Genomic DNA, 21,965 nt, shown 5'->3' with positions numbered 1-21,965 from the left:
AAGAAGGCTTTTGTGATTGGCCAGTATTTATATCAACTAGGTCCCAGTGCAACCTGGGACAAATGGTCTCCAGTCAGATCCAGGTCACACTGAGCAGAACCACTCTTTTGGGTCCGCACGGTTCAGTCCAGTCCAGTCCATCTGCCACACAAGCCAGATTCACAGCCAGACATAGGTACTGCACCGACCCTCCCACTGGCATCACACACACACAGGTAGGAAGTCTCTCTCTCTCACACACACACACACACACACACACACACACACACACACACACAACACACACACACACACACACACACACACACACACACACACACACACACACACACACACACACACACCAGCAGGTGCTGCATCACTGCTCTCGTTTGACTCACAGACAACCACACACAGGTAGACAGTGTGAGATCTGGCTGACTTTGCATCATGCACACAGGTGAATTTTCACACAAAGCTTACATCTGAGCCAAGGAGAACCTCTGTCAGTGTGGTAACGGTTGACACAGCAGATGGCAATGCTTGCAGGGATGCTGAAAGACAGGTACAGTAAAGGTAGGTGCAACCTGCATGTTTGATAGAAGTGTGGTATACAACTACAGTAGATAATATGCAAAGTTTATGATGCAAAATGATACTGGATATAATGGAGACACACAGTAAAATGGCAATAACAGCAGTATTTGTTATGATAGAAGGCATCACAGACATCATATTATCTTTCATTCTTAAACTTCTAAAAATAGTCATTTAACATAATGTAACAATAATTGGAGTTGCCTAAACTGTGACTAAAATGTGCAGACTTCCTGCTGTAGTTAAATGAATGTCAGGGCACAAATATATTTGAACCCTCCGAAATGTAGGCTAAATTGCCCTTATGCTGGTACACCGTCAGTGTTGCACAGTTACTGGAGTAGTTTACACAGGATTACCGGAGGATAATCCATTTACAGTATTTAGAGACATGAGTCGCCATCTGTCTGTATTTATCACAGCGAGGGAGCCGCCAGCACCGGCTGTCTGCAAACAAACATTTCTAGGCTACGATAAGGAGGATAGAGGATAGTATAAGAAAACGCTTCGCAGCTACCTTAAATGCTAATTATTCAGGTTATTTTGTCCGGTTGTTGTCATTCTGGGCGACCCAACGTCTGTCACGACCTTTAAACTGCGCGCGCACTACAGCCAGGTGCGTAAAATTTGATGCCTTTAAATGCTGTCGTAAACTTCTGCTTCTTTCGTAGCGTGTGGCCGATTTATACATATGTAGCATCGATGTAAATCGAACAAAACATTGTGGCTTTGTATCATCGTGTACTGAGGGATTACAGTGAAGAGAAAGGTAAAACCCACCAGTCTTCAAATTGAGGTTAAGTAACGCTAATTAACTTAACTCAAGTTCAGTAAACAAAACTGAAAGGGACAAATACCAGTCTCTGTTCCTTATGTGACGCATAATGGCAAGATATTAAGAAAGCTAATTCAAAACGACTGATGTAAAATGTGGCTTTCTTCCCAGAGATGTTTACAACATACCTGTGTAGCCTTCTGTTACCCTTAATGTTCCGAACGCACGCGAAAGCAGCGGAATCCAATTTCTGCTACAAACTGTTCTGCTTGCAACGTGTTTGTTTACTCTGATCAGAATCGTTAAACTTCCCGTTTCGCAGTGAGTACAAGTAGCCTACTGAGCCTGGACATTGGTCATTTTAGTAGCAATGATAACTGCAAATCATCACCAGTAACCGCCACTTCATAGTTTGTCTTGGCAGTATTTGTTTGGTTGTGCCAGTTAAACCCGGATTAGTGTGTTAATGTGTGGTTTATTTTTTTGTTTAATTATCTTAATTTAATTGTCATCCTTTGCATCATGAGATAATGCTTACAATGTCTTCCCAACAAACACATATATAAATACTTTCTCATTCCATTCTTCCAGGACACTCTTGCTGAGTGGTGGTGAATTTATATGGGAAGACTACCTGATCACAATGACGTTTCAAGACACTGCCTTCGTCACCTGCTGTTATCAAACAAATGCAGTTTAACCTCTTAAAACTCAATATCCCTGCATTTCCTGCTTAATTGCTAGAATTCCCAGCAATTACTCAAACATAATCTGACTGCTCAACACATCATCAGGTGCTCTCATTAGTTTTGAGAAGCTCCTCCACCTTCCCTGATGATGCGGACAGACAGCAAAGGCCGAAGCGCCTCCCCGCACCGGATAACCTATAAGTCTGACTTCCACGCCATCAAATGTTCATTCGACTCTGCGACCAGTCTACGACCTGGGCCCAAAGCTACCGCTGCCCAGCTCTCTGCTGTGCACCCAGCCAGGCTGCCTTCCAGCCTGTCAGATCACATAATGTCCAGCAGTAGGCCTACAGGCAGCAGAGGGCGAGTCCACAGCACCAGGGGGACAAAGATCAGAGACAACATCTTCCTGCAAATGGACAACCAGCAGCTAAATCAAGATGTTCCTGCGCAGAGTTCTGGCTCAACACCCCTTCTTTCTCCCAATAACTCCACCCCACTGCTTCAAACTTCACCTTTCTCTACATCCAGACTTTCAATTATCAGTTCCTCGTCTGCTTTGAACTACACGGCCAACCTTTCTATTCCAGAATCTTCTCTGCAGGATAAATCACCCAGATCAGAGGAGATTGCTGATATTGACAGAGCTGCTCTGGCCCAGAAATTCTCTGTTACCCGGAGGTTGTTTGAAACCAAGAGGATGGAGGATGGAGGTGACGGAGGGCTGGCTTCAAAATGTGTTGCTGGCAGAGGAAGCAAGGGAATGGCAGATGAAGAAGGGATAGGAAAAGTTAACCAGGAGGAAAGAGAGGAAGACAAAAATGGGGAAAGGAGTCAGGCAGAGGAGGATAGCTTTGATAAAGACAAATCAATAAACCTACCCATCATAAATAATTTTCTGGAGAACCCTCCTGCACAGGCCTCGCTTACAGAGCACCCTAAATCCCCAGCGTCGTTCGGCCCTAGTGAATCATCCAACACATCTCCCTCCTGTCTTCACAAACATGGTCAAACCACAGGATCACAAATGGAGGAAGAAAGAACAGCAAGCACAACCCTTGACCCCTGCTTGACCCCTGAGGATTCAGTGAGAGCAGAACTAGTGGACGTAAAGAACGGGTCATCTGAAAGCGATGACAATGAAGAAGAGAAGGAGGGGGGAAATGTCAAAGACAGGCTTATGGAGGAGTCGGGAAAGGACATGTACAAAGTTGCAGGGGAACGTGTTCAGGAGCTGGTTGATGATGTTTTTGAAGAGCCCAGCATGTCATGTAAAATAGAGACTAAGCATGACAGGAAAGGTGGAAGAGACAAGTATGAGCAGGTGAATGAAGAAATGGAGGGTAAAGGGGAGGGGCAGAACGGAGAGTTTATTGCACTGACTGAGAAGGCAACAGAAACAAGGGACAACGTAGAGAAAAAGACTGTTGCCGGAGTGGAAGAAAATGCTGGAATGACAGAAAGAGACATGATGCAAGAGGAGGGTAATGACAAAGAAACTGAGAAATGCAGTGTGGTGAACAAGAAAGGTGGAGAAGAGGAATATAAACCAAGCCATGGAGAGGTCAAATCTGAAGAAGTAGAAGAGGGAACAACTTCCAAGCTGCAAGAGGAGGTCAAGCATGTGGAGGAGAGAGAGCGTACTGATGGAAAAGAGGATATAGGAGGAGGAAAAGAGGACCAGACAGGATCTGAAGTTACTTCTTGGATTGAAAACGAGGCTTTTGTCCATGAGCAGCCATCTCTGTCTAATCCAGAGACTTCTATACATGGAAATCTGCATTTATTGCAATATGAGGAAATTCCTGGTTTGCCTGAACTGGACAATCAGGAGGAAGACGAGGAGGAGGAAGGGAAAGCAGAAGTGGCAAAGAGAAAGGTCAGGTTCACCTCCGCACCAATCAAGGTAAGACACATCTTTAAACTAAAATCACACGTGTTGGCTTTTGTTATGTACTTAGTTGACAGCTGCAGGGTCCCTTGGCTCTTAAGTCATGCTTTTACTGAAGCCTTTTATAGTAGATTTGTGTGACTGTCAGTTCCAGCTGGGTTTTGAATCCACATAAGAGAAGTGTTAGCCCAAAGCCATGTTTCTAATCCATTAGAGGCGGAGGAAAGGCAAGATCCCACATGCTTCCCCTCACTCTGTCAGCACCCAGCTCAGAGTAGCCTCAATATGTAAAAGCACAGAATGGCATGCATGTGGCTTAGCTCATTACAAGATATTGCAGTTTTATCTATTGGTATACAAGTTGAGTGTGTACATTTTTATTTTGTGGTGAAATCTTCTTATTACGCTTGCATAGTATAATCTTTTTCTGCACTTCCTGGTTCTCACCCTCACACTCTGACAGATTGGCCAACATAAACAGCTTCTTGTTGTGTCGATAGCTGCAGATGGTTCTCCTCTGTGGTGAACACATTAATAAGCGACCAATGCATACAGGAGTATTTTCAGCAAGCATACGTTTGACATCAGTGTTGACATAAGCCAAGGCTGTCACAGTAAACTAATAGATAGATTTTTTTAATTTAATTTATTTTCTGAAATGTTATGGTTAGATTTGCAGATTTGGCATAACCCATTCTTAATTTAGTCTGAAATGTTACGTTTACACATTCTAAGGAGTTGTTATCTTTAACTTTTTTGTGTGAATTTTTGCGAATTCTTCAGGCGCCAAAAGTGTATTGAGACATTTTTATTTTCATTTTAAACTAGGCTGAGAGAAGAAAATAGCCCAAAGTGCAAGAACATTTTAGATTTTTCCCGTCGTGTCTCTCCCTAAACAGTATATTTTATGCTGTTTTCAAGGTGTACAACACTTATTCTAACGCGGAGTATGACAGACACAATGAGGACATTGACCCGGTGTCTGCATCGGCTGAGTTTGAGTTGGAGAAGAGAGTGGAGAGAATGGATGTCTTCGCTGTGGAGATAGAGAAGGGTGAGAAGCTGCTCTTTTCGCGCTGTCTGTCTACTTTTTGCTTATATTTGCTTTTTGGTGTCCATATGTGTGTTCAAGTCCACATCAGTTATGATGTATTATTTCTGGGATTTGGACGTCCAGTGGCATATTTCTGAGAGATCTTTTATGCATAGAGAATCAATTGTTTTAGTTAAACAAGGCAGATTGATAATAGGTCAAAACAAGCCCTCCGCTCTTATTTCAAGTACTATGTTTCTCCTGAGGATGCTTTTATGCTAGTGTTCCCCTGACTAATGTTGTTATTAAAGGTTACATTTCTCAAATCTTTTCCCTCTAGGAAACGAGGGTCTGGGCATCAGTATAATAGGAATGGGTGTAGGAGCCGACCAGGGACTGGAAAAACTGGGTATCTTTGTGAAGACCGTCACTGAAGGAGGAGCAACACAGAGGGATGAGAGGTACATTTCATCAACACCAGACTCTTATTTACTGGGAATTTAGTGTGTTTCTAATAACATGATATTTTCTTTAACTCTGTTAGGATTCAGGTGAATGACCAGATAGTGGAGGTGGATGGGGTGAGTTTGGTTGGAGTCACCCAGCTGTTTGCTGCCACAATCCTCAAGAATACGTCCGGCGTTGTCAAGTAAGTTTTTGTGTACATTTTGAAAAAGTGTCAGCAAATTGGAATGACGGGCGAATGGTGTGTTGCTTGGGAATGTGGAATGACATTACGTTGGTAACGGATGGTCCATTGTACCTTATGTTGAATTAGGCAAGAAGGCATTAAAGCACGTATCCTTGTATCTTAAAAAAAACCCTCATGTGTTAGTATCTTTCCCAGTATTTGTAAACATGCTGCTGCTAATTTGGGAGTGACGCAGTGTGAGGTCTTTGGAGGCTATTACAATGCCTGGTTCTAAAAACAATCTGATCAGTGACAGTCAGACTTCTAGATGTTATTTACATAATTGGAGTTATTTAAAGATGAAACGGTAGTTGCAAGATAAAAATATGTTTTTCTTCCCTTAGATGTTGTTTTTAAAAAAGCATGTTTTTGGCCTGACAACAACACATGATATACACTTGGACACCTGACATTACAGTCTATCACTGTTTTAAATTGCCTATCAATCTTTTAGATACAAACAAAAAACTCTCCATTGGCACTTTCAAGACTCTTTCTAAACGAAAGGGATGATTCAAGCAATGCTCGGCTTTTAATGCCACATTAACATCTCCTTTTTTTGTCCTCTAAAATGGAGGTTACAAAAAAGTGAATGTGAACACCACAACACTTTTTGATATCTTAGTGACTCTCAATGCAAGACATACTTCAACATCAGAATGGGTATTTTTTCCAAAGGTCCTGTAGTCATTTCACAGAAGGAAAATGTATGAATTAAATGGTGTTTTGCATACTTTCACACTATCATAACGCTCTGTGCCGTCGTTAGAGGTATTGGCAACACCTGTGCTCCTCTGGTTGGGTTGATTGCTCATAGCTTAGACTGATTTCGCTGCTCGGCTCCAGGTTTCTGATTGGCCGAGAGAAGGAGGGTGTGGAGAGCGAGGTGGCACGACTGATCAACGAAAGCCTGGAAATGGATAAAACACCCAGAAAGGTTTGTTTTACTATAAATAAAAAAAACCTGCTGCTGTTTCGATCGTGTTCACAATACTTTGTGGTGTAATTGTAGTGTTTTTTTGTTTGTATGTTTGAAGAGTGAAAGATCAAGTGGGGATGAGGAATATGATCGTAGCATGTCAGAGAAGTCAGTGGAAGAGGAAGAGGAAGAGGAATATGAAGAGGCGGACATGTCTGTTCTTTCCAATCTGGACCACTACCAGCTTTGTTTCAAATACCTGCAGGTACTTTACATTCAACATGGATTTATTAATCTGAAACTATGCCTTGTTCTTCTTTTCATCCATTAAGATGCTCAGTACTTTGATTCAAATTATGTTTTACTTTTAAAATGTGACAAATTGTTAAACATACACTGTTTTCCTTTTTAATGTGCCATATTTACGAATACAAATATCATACCAAATAATTGAGAACTTCCATAAACCAGGTATGTTAGGAAAGTGTACACCAAATCCTATTTTGGATGTCAGTCAATGATAAATTAAATAGGATTTCTAAAAGAAGAATCTCTCAAAACAAATACTGACACTTAGGAGTATAAAAAGGTAATTGTTTTTCCTTTTTTACAAACATATTAATGTTATCAAATGAATCTTCCACCTTTTCTTGTCTCTTTCAGCTTCAGTCAAATCTACAAAGCAAAGCGTCCCAACTTCATCGCGCTAGAGAAAAGGTAGGTCAGCTGACATCAACTGATATCTCTCTCAAACACAATCCAATAGCTGAACTCACTTTACTATGCTACCTTTTGCATCCACTTTTAGAACAGTCTGACCCATTTAAGTGTGAGATGGCTCGGTTGTGGAGTTACTAGGACACGGGCCGCGTTCCAACACTTCTCTATGATGGCCCGCTTTTTCTGCCTTTGCCTTGAAGTAATCACTGCTGTGACATAATTGGGTTGGCGACAGCATTTCTGAAGGAAAATCTGGCTTTGTTCTACCCAACTGTTTTAGAACAGTTGGTACTTCGTTTGTTGTGTCAAAACTTGTGAAGTAAGAGGATTTAAAAAGTGTACAGTTTCTTTAAATCTAAGAATAGTTTTTGGCATGTGTGACGTTTGAAACAAAAGGGCCTTTTTTGGAAGCCCTTTCTTTTCCCTTGTGCATAAGAAATGTATCGCAGCCTTCCACAAAAACACACAAATTACTTTTCCTTTTATTTTTGCCAAGTTAAAGGAATGGGAGGAGCAGCAGGCCCATTGGCAGGACCAGAGAGACGAACTGGAGCAAAGAGTGCAGGATGGAGAGGACAAAGCCGACAAACTAGAGAAGTACAATGCTATTTTCTATAGCATATCAAAGAATGTCATTTTGCCACTGTCTATGATAGAGGACTAATAAAAAAAAAAACAGCTTCAAGTTCAAGTGGGAATCTAATGCCTGCACAAAGATAATGATGTAAAGAATCATTATGAAGACAATGATGCTTAATAAGCCCCCTTACTCTATTTATCAGGTACTGGCAGGAGGCCCAAACCCTTTGCAGGGTTGTGAGCCAGCGACTGGCTGATGCCCAGAACCAATCAGAAAGCTTGGAGATCAAATACAGCAAGGCCAAGAGACTGGTCCGAGAATACCAGAACAGGTATTCAATTAATCCAGTTTGTCTTTACCAACATTTGAAATAATGTTACCAGGAGTGTATGCTAGTAAAAGTGTGGTTTTCAAATGAGTTTCAGAGAAGAGGAGAGGGAGGGCAGAGAAGCAGATTTAAGAAGAGAAATGGCGGAGAAAGACAAGCTGCACAGAGAGGCAGTTGAAAGACTGCAAATCCAGGTGAGAGGAGACTTCTCAGTCCTGTATGGATCTGCTTTAGTGAGCCTGCCATTTCCCTGTAGTCATTGTCTCTCACTGCTTATCTCAGATAGCACAGCTAGAGGGGAAAGAGCCTGGAGAAGAGAGGAAGAACCACTCTCTGGACACTTCAGTCACAGGTAAGCAGCTGAATTACAGTAAGTGTAAAGTGTGCAGGTTAATGTGGCTATATTTCTCTTTGACACTGTGTAGCTGCTGGCAAGTAAAAGTGAAAAACAAGTCTAGTGTTACGGTTTGATGTTTGAAACAATCTAATACTAGTGAGAAAATGAAACCTTATACATAAAAACGTGTTTTTTGACTGAGCAAAATTAATTGTGTGTGTCTCAGATCCAGACTGGTGCATTCTGGTTCCTGATACAGGACGTCTAGACTCCAGTGCTCACAAAGCCAGAGCCCAGCTGGCCCAGAAATCCAAGCGGCACCCGCCCTCTCGGGACAAACTCAGAAAGAGCTTTAGGAAGCGGGTAGGAGACAGGGTTGTAAAGTTCTGCTACACTAAATGTGCTTCTTTCTGGCTTTGAAACTCAAACACATCTCTTTGTTGCTTCTAGGAAGATGAGATTCAGAAACAACAGGAGAGTCTATCGCTGTCTGCTCCCTCGATGACCCAAAGGAGCAGCAGGAGTGACCTGTCCAGCACTTCGTCTTTCTCAGGCCTCAGCTCTCAACTTCCAAACAACTCAGTCTTCACCCCTCCCATCTACATCAATGACACCGGCACTACTTCACCCTGCAAATCCTCCGCTTCCAGAAAGTCCAAAAAGAAATTTCCTGACTTTAGGTGAAGGGTCTCTGACTGTTTCTTTGGTCTTAGATTTAGTTCATGATGCCATCAAATATTTATTAATATTCTCTGATGAAAAATTCATAATAGTTTAGACACAATACCAGCTCCCATTTAGTGATGACACTGACTCACTGCTTTGCTGTTGCTATACTTGCTCCTGAGACTTTTGATAGCTACAGTCTGTTTCTTTTTCAGTGGTCTTCGCAAATCTCTTAACAAAAGGAGAAGTGAAAAACGCGGCAAAGGGTCCATAACCAACAAGTATGAAATTGCATACACACAAAAAAATGTTTTATTCAATAGTAAGTTAGCTTTATTTGATGTGGTTAACAAAAAAAAGCCATTGGAAAAACAGACAATATGAACTAATCACTATAGACAGTATTTAAGCTATATCCCGTTCAATCACCTCTTTTGAATGTGCTCTTTTGGCAGGAAATGGCAAATAATGATTAATAAAGATCTGGCAATAAACTGTTTTAGCTGCACAAGAACCACAGTTGTATGTGGTCTTGTCATGTCCATCTTTAAATCCAATTGCATAAAGGAAGTTTAAAAAAAAAATGGGCGCCGTCACATTTTAACTGAAATATAACCCTTGTTCCCCGCCAGAGGGTCGTATGGTGACCTGGTGGATGAGCCCGATGGCATTTCTCCGTCAGGTTCCGTCACCTCCATGCCTTCCTGCCTGCCCTTCCCCTGGTTTGGAGAGCGAGGGAGAGAAAAAGAGGGGGAAGGTGAGAGAGGAAGGGAGAGACTGCGCTCTGTGTCCAGCAGCAGCTTACCCTACCTGACCACCAGGGGGAGGAGAGATCAGGTAAGAAAAGAGAGTTACAAAGTGTGAATTATCTTTCCCTGCATGCCTTCCTCCTCCTTTTTTCAGAACTTTTCAATCTGAAAATGGGTGTAGATATCTTTTTAAACAAACATGTGCATGGGTAAGCATGCCACCGATGTAAAACAGTCAGGCAGCCGAGGTGTCTTTCTCTTGTCTCCAGAGTATTGGCTCTCCAGTGGGCAGCTCCAGCATGGTGGGTCATGTCTCTGTTGTCTCCCTCTCTGGACAATCTCACACTTTCACCTTTTCCTCCACTGAGGTGAGTCTGTCCCTACCTTCCTTTTTTCTTTCTGTCTTACTTCTTACCCCTGGAGCAGTCTTCGTCCCATCATTTTGTCTGCTCAAGCATACACTTGCGTTTTTTAATTTCCTTTTTAATTTATCATTTATTACAAAAGTAAATTACGGAATCGGTGTCCTACACCACTCTCACAATCGTTTTACGCTCGGTGTCTGTAAGAGAGTTGCTTCTAAACGTATACTTCCGATTATGGACTATTGTGATGTTGTCTTCCAAAATGCACATAAATCAGATCTTATTAATAGCCTATAATAGACTATGCAGATTTGTTCTTGGTTGCCCTTTTCGTACACATCACTGCACAATGTATAACAGACTTAAATGGCCTTCATTAAATGTAAGAAGACGCATGCATTGGCTTCAACTTATATTTAAATGCATTTACTTTAACTCTCCCCCTTATTTAAAGCAGTATTTTGTACCTTACTCGTCAAATTATGAAGTTATTGATGAAACTGATCTATTTGACACTACTGTCTTATCAAATTGTAATGATTGTATTTATTACTTCATGAATTTTACTTAACAGACTGTACGTGGTTTGTCCTTGTTTGTCATGCTTTGCTTTGTTATTTTGTTCACGTATGAATGTAAGACGTTGCTTTTGTCGGGACCCCCTTGAAAACGAGATGGTGCATCTCAAGGGGTTTATCCTAATAAATAAATGTCTATATACTTCTCCCGTTCTCCTCACCCTGTCTGCTTATTCTCCCTGATGTCCTGTCAGACGTTGGACGATGACCCAAATCAAACCAATAACAACAACCAGTGGCAAAACCGCCCCATCTCGGAGTGGGACAGCCAGCAGGTGTGTCTGTGGTTGATCACTATGAACATGGAGGAGTACATGCCACAGTTTGCTGCCAGAGGAGTAGACGGGACACAGCTGATCAACATGGACACTGACAAACTCAAGGTGAGCATGATGACTGTGATTGAACATTTTCAATAGTCACGTTTTTAAACTTCAATACAACCTTGTTGAAACAACCACTTCTGCCAATTATGGGAAGACAACATATCCACATGCTGTTATCACTTTTCCTGTCATCTGAGATTACAAACTGGGCCATGTACCTTACTTACCTTACTTATTGGGATGATATCATGGTGTCTTTCATTGTTATTCACACAATTTCATATTTTTTATACATGCATTGAATGTTTGCCATATAAGATGTTTAATTTCTGCTAGATAACCAATTTCACTTTTCGCATCTGCCATCCTTCATATTAGTTTAAAATCTGAATTGAAGCCCCGAATGCAGCTCCCGGTCTATTTTCTATTAAATTAACATCATTGTAAAACCTTTATACCTATAAGTCAACAAACAGTATATAGTCATACTATATCTGAGATTTTATACAGTTTGCCATGCTCATGTATCACGTTTTGATGTATGCTAAGCTCGACTAGTAAGGACTTAAGTGACTTTTGTTGCCAGTTGTTACTATACCTAATATTGTAAAGTTTAATCATTAAATCTGTTTTTTTTAAAGGGTATTTTACATGAACCTGTCAAAAAATCCATGTATATTCTTTCCAAGTTTCCATGCCCTGGTTCTTTCTTTTCTGTCAGGCTCTTGGGGTGTGCAGTCAGAGTGACCGATCGGCCCTCAAGAGGAAGCTGAAGGAGATCAAGAAAAGAGAGGAAAAGGAAGTGAAGAAAGGAGAGAAGAAGCAGGAAAAGGAGAAGAACATAGTTTTGCATACAGAGGGAGAAGACAAAGAGCAGGTGATGGTGGAGAAGTGTGTGAAAGATTCCAGACTCGGTGTCAAAACGGTCAGAACTGAGTCACTCTTATAAAAGGAGAGACGGAGGTGATGTCGGAGATACACCACCAGCAGCAAGAGTGTGTGTTTGCAGCCCAGCAAGCACCAAAGATACACTTGAACCAATTTTATATTGAGTCAATAGAAACAGCTAGAACTACTCCGCACATCTTATATTGTTCACATCTTAAAGCTATCATTTAGGATACAGAACACTTCTTGTTTGAATTGATAGACATCATTGTTGGACCAGCACCAAAATTCACACCCACAACAGCAGTTATGTATCTCTTTGTGTGTGTCTTAAGTGTTTATTTTATCTTGTAAATTATCCTTATCATTTTCATATTTAACAATGTGCTGATTTAAGCACTCAGGTGTTTGCTGTAAATGCTTTTTTATGTATTAATAAATAACATTTTAAATAATCCTTTTTTTCTTAACTCAATGATTTGACACAAACACATTGACATGACAACATTTATTTATTCAAGAAACTCTTTTGTTCGCGTTCACACGCTTCCCATTTTACAGCCAGTGAATAGAAAATGAATTCAGCGGGGAAGTAGTACATTCAAAACGAGTCCTGGAAAACTCTATGTACAACCCAAGGCATTAATGATCAACAGTTTAGGAAGATGCACTGTAGAAATTATTATTTTTAAATGGTGAAAAACACAGATTTGTTGAAATTGGCTGTGTTTGTTCAAATGACTCTTTGGCCTGTAGGGCACGTAACATTAAGTACTCCTCACCAAGAATAAATAGAAAACAATTCTGCTAACCATTTAATAAAAAAAGCTCCCTCTGTCCAGCCCCCCCACCCCCAAAAGTCAACACTGTGAATGTACAAAGTAAAAGTAAATGTACAAAACAAAGCTCTGACGGACAGCAGTTGTGCAGGAAGATCTCCCCCAATGCAACTCTCCTTCCAGTGATTTATACAGACTGTCCGAGAGCAATTCAACCCCTGAGGCAGAAGCTTGATCAAGAATTTAGTCTTACAAATGTTTTTGTCTCTTTTAACCAATTATTTACTGTGTTATTTACAATCCACGTTGTACAAAGACAAGGCGGGGGAAATTTGTGAAAATGCGAGTTCATCAGTATAAAAACAGGATATCTGTGTGGATCAGATCTCACTGTTGGGAAAAATGTTCTTTGTCGTGCCAGGTTGTCATCCAGGGCTTCTTTTCCACTTTTTCCCAGTTATCAGTCACAGGGTTTGGCGTTCTCTCCTCCCGTCTTATCCGAACAGCGTTGTAACTTGGAACCTTGTCTTCATATTTGGCACGCTTAAAAAATGCACACTGAAGAAAGGGAAAACGTAATCAATATTTTGTTCAGGGAAAACGGCTATTTAAAGGCATTTAGAGAAAGCAAAGAGGGTTGAAGAGACATTTATTGTCATGAGTCCGTTTGACGGGCAATAGCCAATATGCAGTGAAACCATTAAGAGTGTAGACAAACCATCAGCACTCCTTTTAAAGAAAGAAACAAGTTTGCCCCGGCTTTTAAATAAAGAGAGAAAGGCACCTTCAGACCAAATCACTGCAAGTGTGATGGAAACAAAAGAAAGTGCGAAGAGAGAAATCAAAGAGATGCAGATCAGCCCCGATGGTGTCAATCCTCAGTCTTTGCTTATCACCTCCCCTGGCCATGCAAGTAAACTGTAAAGACCCACACATGATCATGTGTGAAAATCTTAGCGGCATTAACGCTTTGCAGAAATAATGAGTCAGCTTTAATAACTGCATTCAGGGCACATTTCCTTTTTCCAGAAAGCAGCACTTTGGTAGAAAAATAGGAGCGAGAGAGAAAGTGTCCCTCATTCATGGCAGGCCGGGTAATGTTACCCTCTTCTCTTTTTTTTTATGCATGTGATGTCAGTTTCTCTTTCTCGCCTGGGTCCTCTTTATTCTTTTTGTCAAACACTCCACACTGAAGAAAGGAGAATTGTTATAAAACGTGTGTTATTGCTGTCACGGATATGTATAGATACAGTTGTTATTTAAAAGGTACTTTACAGACTCTTCCAAATGCATAAGGTGTGCGTTATGTGTTTTTATTAGCTGAGTCAGAGTGTGTCCTACCTTCCACAGAAGGAAAGCCAACAGGGCCAGCAGCAGCAGCCCGAACAGGATGGACAGCACGATGATCCACCACGGCACGCCTCCATACTGAGCTTCACGCCTCTCTGGGAACACCGTCAGTTTCAGCTGGGAACACGGGACAGAGGCACAACATCAGTTTTACAGTTTCGCTCATTTGTTTTGGCTCTATGTTCGAATGACAAAACAATATGTTGAGATCAATGAACAATACCGGAAACTCAGCATTTTTCAGCACTGTGTTCTTTGCTCTGCTATCGACATTCAGGGAGGCCGTAACAATCACTTCCACGAGATGGAGTGTGGAATATTCCTGTTCGAAGAAAAAGAAAAAGATCATGTTAAAGTGGGAGTAGGAAAAAAAAACATTAAAATACATACACTTTTATTCTGCAATAAGCCTTTAACCTTTAAATGTCATTCCGACAATATGGTATTGATAATGTTAAATTATGGAAATGAAGGCTATATTTTCACAAGGACATCTGTTGAAAACGTAAGACTGTATTGTTATATTATTACATTTGTAACTATTATTACAAGTTATAATATATTACGCTTCTGCCTGTTAGGATAGTGAGGCTGATTTTCAATACTAGGTTTAGTAAAAAGAGTAAATGTCTCCTGCAGTGTGTTTAATTACCTCTATGAAGGTGCTGTTCCAGAGGCGAGAGTTTAGAGTGAAGACTGCATTACTGTTCATGCCCCGCAGGGGGCACGTTATCCTTACACATGTTGCCCCTTTGCCACAAGACTGTCAAAAAGAAGGGAACACAGTTACCATGGGGATTCTGAACTACTGTTTGCCAATGTACATAACATCTAGTAGTATAACAAAGGGGTAGAACTTGGTTGTGTGGTGTTACCAGAGTTTTAGATTTCTTCCCGTCAAGTAAATGTGAGATAGTGCCCTCCTTAATTCCCAGAGTGTTTTCTGTTTCTCTTCTCTTCCTGGTTTTACTTGGCTCCTTAAAGCAGAGGAAAGAGGTACATTCAAATATCAAATACACTTTTCATATTTTGTTTGTACAAATATGAAAGCACATATCTCTACTGCTTTAAAAAGAGATGGCATCGGCTGAGGACCACCACGTCTTTTCATGATGTCTTTTTGCTGACCTTGCTAAGAGGGTTGATCTCTTCTTTAGGAGTGCAGTCTAGCCGGTCCACTCCGGTGGCGCTGATCTTCATCAGGTACAGCAGCCACTTCCCATCCTCTGTCTCTTTCGGCCAGTCGATGTCAAGGGTGGCAGTGCCAAAGTCTTTCAAGCTCTTCCCCAGATTGATTATCTGTAAACCAAGAAAGGATCAGTGCGTTCCTTCAGATCATATTTTGTATTTGCAGAATACTCAAGTCTTAGACATGTCAGAAGCAGTGTTAACATAAACATATTTTATTAAACATTTAAAACAATTATCATTAGAAATGTTGAATGGAATCAGAACATTTGGATAAAACTTGTTTAATTAGGCAAAAAAGCATTTATGCTCACTTAAGGTGGTATGTAGCCTACCTGTAGTAAATGGAATTTGGAAACACATTTGTTGAACAAGTTTGTATGTCAGGCATTTAATACCAGCTGTGTTAGAATCATAACATTAAGAGAGCTTTGTCTCCAGACAGGATGAAACATTTCCAGTACTAGCAGAGTTTATCCGCTCTGAACCATTTGATGTAAATAGGATGAATTTGCATTTCTTATTTTCGACATTTTAGAAGTTTGCTTAAAATGTGCTTTACAGTTGAAAGGAAACAGTGAGATCTAACAAAAATTAAGCCTGATCTATTAGCTGTCCTGTACTCACACTGAACCGATGTGTGATGGCAGTGCCCATTTCACTCTCAGACTTAATGGCCGTCTCACCCTTGGACTTTCCTGAGAAGTAGACCTGAGATGGCTGGGCTAGTCTGGAAACACACAGGGAAGCAGTTAGTAGCATGTACCTCTACTTCCTTGTGTGTTTTTGGATATGAGCTGTATCTGTGTGTTTCTTACCCCGATATAGACAGCTGCAACATGATAGCCACCTTTGCCTTTGCTTTAACAGAGGCTAATTTATCCTGGTTGCTTGTTCTGTTGGATCAGAGATTACACACAGGCCAAGTCAAAAAATGTAGTATATTCATATATTGTTAACATTGTTACAAGCCTTTATTTCTTACGTGTTTAGCTGAAGAACAATCTCCAGGTCGGTAGTGTTCGAAGTGATGCCCGATGTACCCAGGAGAATGAAGAAGGTCGTCTAAAAGCATAAACGGAATATTAAAATACTTACAGTGCCACTTGTGCAGATGATTGTCCAAAAACAGATTGTCTCTGACCTGTGCGTCACGTTTGAAGGGGTTTCCAAGCTCACAATCAGCCTCAGAACCGTCTTTATTGGCCATACAGGATACCTGCGCCACCTGAAATCAATCACAAGAACCAATCAGAACATATGATTGTGTGTGTATGTTGAAGACCTATCTTTTTACATTGGCTTTTGTTTATACTCAGAAAACAGAAATCAGAACCAGGTAGGTTTACACATACTAGGAATTTGACTTGGTGTCGTGGTGCATAAAAACAAGAATTAAACCAAATGATACTTGAGATGTAAGTGATGTGTTCTGTTCTTATATGTGTTTCTTTCGGGACTCTACATGGTCTGTGTTTTGTTTTTATGATAACCTTACATTTCTGCCTCATGTTGTTATTGTATTCATGTTTCTGTGTTCTTAATTTTTGCTTTTGTTCTTTCTTGTGAAGCACTTTGTGAATTGTATTTCTGTGAAAGGTGCTATACTAAATAAAGCTATTATTATGTTAAAAAGAGTGAGTGAAAGTTAAAAAGACGCTCACATCTTTTAGATTACGGTAAGCAGAGTAGGTGAGGGAGCGGGGGAAGCTGGCGAGCACAGAGGCTTCGTGTGCATCGTCTCCACTTAAATTGGTAACTGTAACCTCCAAAGCGATGTCCTTCTGGTTGCTGAGCGAAAACACCGGCACGCTACCCTCCCTGTAGTCAGATCAAAGCTATGAGACCAAGGAAAAAATGAATATGGTGCTCTTGCGAAACAAAGTATGTGTGTATCCTCTTACAGTTCTAATGGAGTGAACGTGTCGCCGTCTGTTGTCCTGTAGCCGTAGCGAAATGTCACCTGCAGGTTGCTCTGACAGATATTGTCAGTTCCACAACCTTCCTTCAGGAAACTGACCTACAACACGCACATTAAAGTAAAACCGTTACATAGATACATCAGTAGGGATGGGTATCGTTTTAAATGTATCGATTCCGATTCCGGTTCTGCTTATCGATTCCCCGTTTCGATTCCAAAATTGTAAAACAAAGAGGTCAAACGTTTAGATAACAAAAATATCTTTATTCTTTTAAACTTTAACTGAAATTGTTACAAATAAAATATATACATGCAATACAAATGTATTGCACAATAGCTCTGCTTTATTTTAACTGAGCTATGAACGCATTCCCACCTCAGATCGCATATTCGGCGACTCCTTGGCATCCAGGACAGGCGCCAGCTGACCGGTCGAGCTCTGTCGGCGTTTACGGTTTCCATCCTGGATAACCACGGACACATCGATGGGGATCCCGCGCAGCTTGTCTTTAATATTGTCCTGCAGAATGACACAAAATTACTCCACACCCACAGTGCATTGTGAGAGAGAAAGTGAAAGAAATGTCATGAGAGAGACCCAACCTGAATCATAAGCTTTCTGGTAATGCACTGTTTCTTTCCTTTGGTGTCCATGGTGATCGTCCCTGTTGACTTGTAGCTATTCTCAGAGCCGTCTTTGAAGACCGCCCTGGGGTTCAAAAGCTTCTTCCTGTGGTCAGCGTCCGCCTCGAGGGAGTACGCCACCGCTAGATTTGACAGAGACATGGACGTGAGGGAGAGGTGGATAAAGAATGACAAGAAAAATGACAGAGTACCGTTTCTTGCTCTTTCGTCTATGATAATAATAACCAAAATCACAAGAAAGTCGGACTTGGTGCTTCAATAGGCTCTGCTTACTCAGTCTGGGAGCGTAACTCTTGGGCTCTGCAGTGAAGGTGAAGCATGCCTCGATAGTCAAGCTGAAAGCACAGTGGACACAATAAAACAACAATGAGAAGAAGTAATGGCACAGATTTTCCTCAAATTGATGAATGTCCAGAAACACCTGCTGCAGAAAAAGACACACGTACCAGAAGTTTTCGCCACAGTTCTTCTCTGTGAGGTTGATTTCCTTTGGTGTGAACTTAACTTCCTTTTGGATGTTTATAACTGGACGGGCTCTGGGGAGGACAGCACTCAATTGAGAACATCTACAACCGTGATCAAAGATGAACAGTGAGGACATTTTTTCAGGTCACTAACCTGTAGACAAAGACGGAGTCAGAGAGGGACCCGACGGCCAGGTCAGGGTAGGCGTTCTTATCCAGGTCCATGTTGCCTGCCAGAGAGTAGCCGAACATCTTCACTCCTAAAGCCTTGGTGGACAGAATCTAAAGGAAGAGAAACAGACACTTACTTTATAACATGTATTAAAGCCGACCCGACTGCTTTGAATGTTACCATGGTAATAGATGTCCTAGTTAGTATTCAAATGCAGCGTATGTTTTGGTGTGTTGCCCCCAATAAATCCAAAATAGCCCATTAAATAAGGAATAGGAATCCCACATTAGATAGATAGATATACTTTATTGATCCAAATTTGGGAAATGATTTTGTTACAAAAGCATCAATGTGTTCAGACATTAAAATAAAATATTCATGTTCATTATGCATAACCTGAATATGTTTGTTGTAGGTATTGTGTGTGTGTGTGTGTGTGTGTGTGCGTGCGTGCGTGCGTGTGTGTGTTTGATAAGACATACTGGACAAGCAAGGCATTTTCTTTATATGATTCTGGTTTTTGTGTTTAATGTTTTATTTTGACATTAATTTTCTCTTGTCTCGTTTTTCTTCCTGTGTTTTCCCGCCTGTGTCTGATTGTGTTCACATGCTGCCCTTGTGTTTTCAACTTCCCTTCAGCTGTGTGTTGTCTCCCTGATTAATCTTGTGTATATATATACCAGTGTTCTTTGTCAGATCGTCGTCGATGTTCAGTTTAATATATACCTGTGAAGCATCTTTGGAGATGACACCTGAGGCTAGTCCATGGTAGATGTACACATGTCCTGCTCCCTGATTAGGAGCTCCCACTGCAAAATCTGACAGCAATAACGATAACAGTGACTTACAGTGTAGTTATACAGGTACACATATTTAATTCCCCTTAACCCATAACATTACTACCAAAATCATGCACAATATTAATTTTATGTTTTAGCTTACTTATCTTACATAATGTATCTTGCTCTAATTGTATTTTCTCTGTTCACTAAGTGTTCTTTTTATTCTATTGTGCTTCTTGTAATTATTAGGTTGGCCCACAAATTTCAAGTAAAGTAAAAATCTTCTCTCATCTTATTCAACAAAGCGTGTCAACAATGACGTGCTGACACGCAAACACACATAGCAGCCTCACCATGGTAACCATCCTGATTGATGTCTCCCAGGTTTTCCACAGCCAGGCCGAACATGGAGTCCTTTGGTCCGTCTATTCTGATGGACTTGACTGTGTTCCACTTTCCCAGTTTGTTGACGTAGACGTAGACGGCTCCTCCGATGTCCTTGTCCTTCTCAAAGTACTGTGGTGCTCCCACCACTATGTCCTGCCAACTAACAAACAACAGAACCACCTGTTTGTGAGTTTATTGGAACAGCAATAATAGAAGTTACAGGTTGTGCAAATCACCCTGCGTTACTCACCCATCATTATTGAGATCCAGCACGGTCAAATCGTAGCCGAAAGACGAGGCCAGCCCTTCCCCTTCTAGGGTGTACTCTTCTGACATACTGTTGTATCCTTCTGTCTTCATCAGCACCACCGCTCCACTGTGGTTAGCTCTGGGAGCTCCAGCCACCACCGTCAACTCACCCTGCTTAATCAGACTCTTCCCTGAGTCCAGAGAGAAGCCTGGGAGACGGGGACAAAGAAACGTTTGCTTACATAGCCAGAGGTAGTTGTGTACTTGACAATGGCGGACAAATTAATGGATGAAGAAAGTGAGGAGTTTTTTACCCAGGTAGCTGTTGGAAGGAGCGGGGACCAAGTTAGCGTTCCTATTCCTCTCATCTCCCGTTTCAAAAGGGCCGTCGTCATAGATGCCCCTGTCCAAAAAGGTTTCATTCTTTTGTTCCAAGCGCACCAGACCTGAGGGGGGAGAAGAGGAGTACAGGTTAATATGGAAAAGATCTGGATTTTATCAAGAATATCCAAAACCCAGAGAACTATAATGGGAGGAGTCTCTGTCTGAGTTAGAGTTGGGGGGGTGAATATTTCGTCATTTGATTTTGCTCCTTTAATGGTCTGCTCGACGAATGAGATTAGTTTGTATATAGCAAGTATATTTTAACATTAATCTGAGGGAAATAAGAGTTTGTTTTGACCAATGGAAAGACTACCCAGAACAGTTTTGGTGGGTTTTATTTGGTTTCTGCCAAGTTTGAAATGTTCAGGACAATTAGTGTGTTATGTGCACACAGTGTAGTGTATTGAAAGGTGACCCTGGTTACAGATCGCACTCCGTCAATGTGAGTTTTTCCACAAAAATGATGTGTAGCCTTTAGCTTTGCTAAAGGATGCAACTTTCATGGTAGGTGTATTGCAACAGACAGTGACGTTCTTTGGAGGAGAAGCATAGCACATATTGATGCAAAGGTCTCCACTATTCTGAGACCCTAAAAAAAAAACATCTCTTCTCCTCTTGTCTACTCATAGCCCACCCCCCATCAATCCATGCTGGTTGATCAAGTTCTAGTCCTATACCCCCCACCCTAACCTTCCCTTATATTGTAAAGCGATTTTGAGTCCTTGAAAAGCCCTATAAAAATAGAATGTATTATCATTATTATACTGAAAGGTATCAGATCTTGCTGTGTAAAATAATCTTCCTGAGAGGTGTCACTTGTGATTTAGTATGTGTGGTCTACAGTGAATGTATTCCTGACAGCCACAGGTGATAAGAATCAAAGGTTCCCATAGGATTACATAGAAAATGCATGCGGGTCAAACTGACCTGCATGCAGTAATATAAAAACTACAATTTCTTAAAATGTATACAATTAAAATTTAAAATTTGAATGGCCTGATATCCAAAACAGCTGGAATATGAAATGATAAAAAAATATAATTACAAAGATACTTCAAGAAAACCACCTCACCGGGTCAAAAAAGCCCACTTATGCATCGAAGGGTTAATAACGCACGCACGCACACACACACACACACACACACACACACACACACACACACACACACACACACACACACACACACACACACACACACACACACACACACACACACACACACACACACACACCTAGTAGGGTTGTTTGCTTCCCTTCCCTCGCCCCTACGGTACGCGTAAAGACAGTTCGGGCTTGGTGTCCGGTGCTCTCCAAGCCGAGGACAGTCGTCCCCGGAGAGACCGGGTGTAAGCGTGTTCCTGATGGTGATGGAGTAGAAAACCCCCCGAGGACCCTCGTATGCCCCACCTTTCCATCAGATCCCACACGACACACACCACACACACACACGACACAGCACGACACACCACACACACACGACACACACACACACACCACCACACACAACACACACCCAACCACACACCACACAC

General features: G+C 41.3%; 2 protein-coding genes across 6 annotated transcripts in view; one reads left to right on the top strand and one right to left on the bottom strand.

The window, feature by feature from the left end:
• The first annotated feature begins 475 nt into the window (after positions 1–475).
• On the top strand, positions 476–12,566 carry LOC104944357 (neurabin-1-like). Of its 5 annotated transcripts, none has more exons than XM_010769883.1 (19): positions 476–555; positions 1,943–3,946; positions 4,853–4,985; positions 5,305–5,425; positions 5,509–5,613; positions 6,502–6,592; positions 6,693–6,839; positions 7,238–7,291; positions 7,791–7,891; positions 8,077–8,205; positions 8,294–8,396; positions 8,485–8,554; positions 8,766–8,902; positions 8,990–9,219; positions 9,421–9,486; positions 9,838–10,042; positions 10,224–10,322; positions 11,092–11,280; positions 11,945–12,566. In XM_010769883.1, the coding sequence occupies exons 2-19, from the start codon at positions 2,186–2,188 to the stop codon at positions 12,170–12,172; spliced, it is 3,969 nt and encodes a 1,322-aa protein (XP_010768185.1). In that variant the 5' UTR covers positions 476–555; positions 1,943–2,185; the 3' UTR covers positions 12,173–12,566. The 5 variants fall into 5 exon arrangements, with proteins under 5 accessions (XP_010768185.1, XP_010768187.1, XP_010768184.1 ...); XM_010769885.1 differs by lacking the exon at positions 476–555 and adding an exon at positions 1,243–1,345 and having other exon boundaries at positions 8,300–8,396; XM_010769882.1 differs by lacking the exon at positions 476–555 and adding an exon at positions 1,243–1,345.
• A 38-nt stretch (positions 12,567–12,604) lies between these two features.
• LOC104944359 (integrin alpha-6-like) overlaps positions 12,605–21,965 on the bottom strand; it is a 10,421-nt gene continuing 1,060 nt past the window's right edge. Inside the window, exons 2-22 of the mRNA XM_010769888.1 lie at positions 20,363–20,494; positions 20,050–20,257; positions 19,766–19,959; positions 19,357–19,448; positions 18,613–18,740; positions 18,441–18,530; positions 18,268–18,329; positions 17,953–18,116; positions 17,726–17,869; positions 17,333–17,448; positions 17,093–17,249; positions 16,573–16,656; positions 16,414–16,493; positions 16,247–16,324; positions 16,056–16,158; positions 15,369–15,539; positions 15,116–15,217; positions 14,893–15,003; positions 14,464–14,562; positions 14,232–14,357; positions 12,605–13,448 (exon numbers count right to left, since the gene is read on the bottom strand). Of these exons, the coding sequence (XP_010768190.1) occupies positions 13,278–13,448; positions 14,232–14,357; positions 14,464–14,562; positions 14,893–15,003; positions 15,116–15,217; positions 15,369–15,539; positions 16,056–16,158; positions 16,247–16,324; positions 16,414–16,493; positions 16,573–16,656; positions 17,093–17,249; positions 17,333–17,448; positions 17,726–17,869; positions 17,953–18,116; positions 18,268–18,329; positions 18,441–18,530; positions 18,613–18,740; positions 19,357–19,448; positions 19,766–19,959; positions 20,050–20,257; positions 20,363–20,494 (2,612 nt within the window). The 3' untranslated portion in view covers positions 12,605–13,277. The remainder of the gene's footprint in view (positions 13,449–14,231; positions 14,358–14,463; positions 14,563–14,892; positions 15,004–15,115; positions 15,218–15,368; positions 15,540–16,055; positions 16,159–16,246; positions 16,325–16,413; positions 16,494–16,572; positions 16,657–17,092; positions 17,250–17,332; positions 17,449–17,725; positions 17,870–17,952; positions 18,117–18,267; positions 18,330–18,440; positions 18,531–18,612; positions 18,741–19,356; positions 19,449–19,765; positions 19,960–20,049; positions 20,258–20,362; positions 20,495–21,965) is intronic.

Source organism: Notothenia coriiceps, unplaced genomic scaffold, assembly GCF_000735185.1.
Source record: "Notothenia coriiceps isolate Sejong01 unplaced genomic scaffold, NC01 NC01_scaffold00007968, whole genome shotgun sequence".
Taxonomy (NCBI): Eukaryota; Metazoa; Chordata; class Actinopteri; order Perciformes; family Nototheniidae; genus Notothenia; species Notothenia coriiceps.
This window is presented reverse-complemented; position numbering and strand designations above follow the sequence as displayed.

Coding starts and splice junctions, on each gene's coding strand:
- LOC104944357 (XM_010769883.1), top strand. CDS start 2,186: ATGATGCGGACAGACAGCAAAGGCCGAAGCGCCTCCCCGCACCGGATA. Junction 6,840..7,237: donor TTTGTTTCAAATACCTGCAG/GTACTTTACATT, acceptor TGTCTCTTTCAG/CTTCAGTCAAATCTACAAAG. Junction 9,220..9,420: donor AAGAAATTTCCTGACTTTAG/GTGAAGGGTCTC, acceptor TTTCTTTTTCAG/TGGTCTTCGCAAATCTCTTA.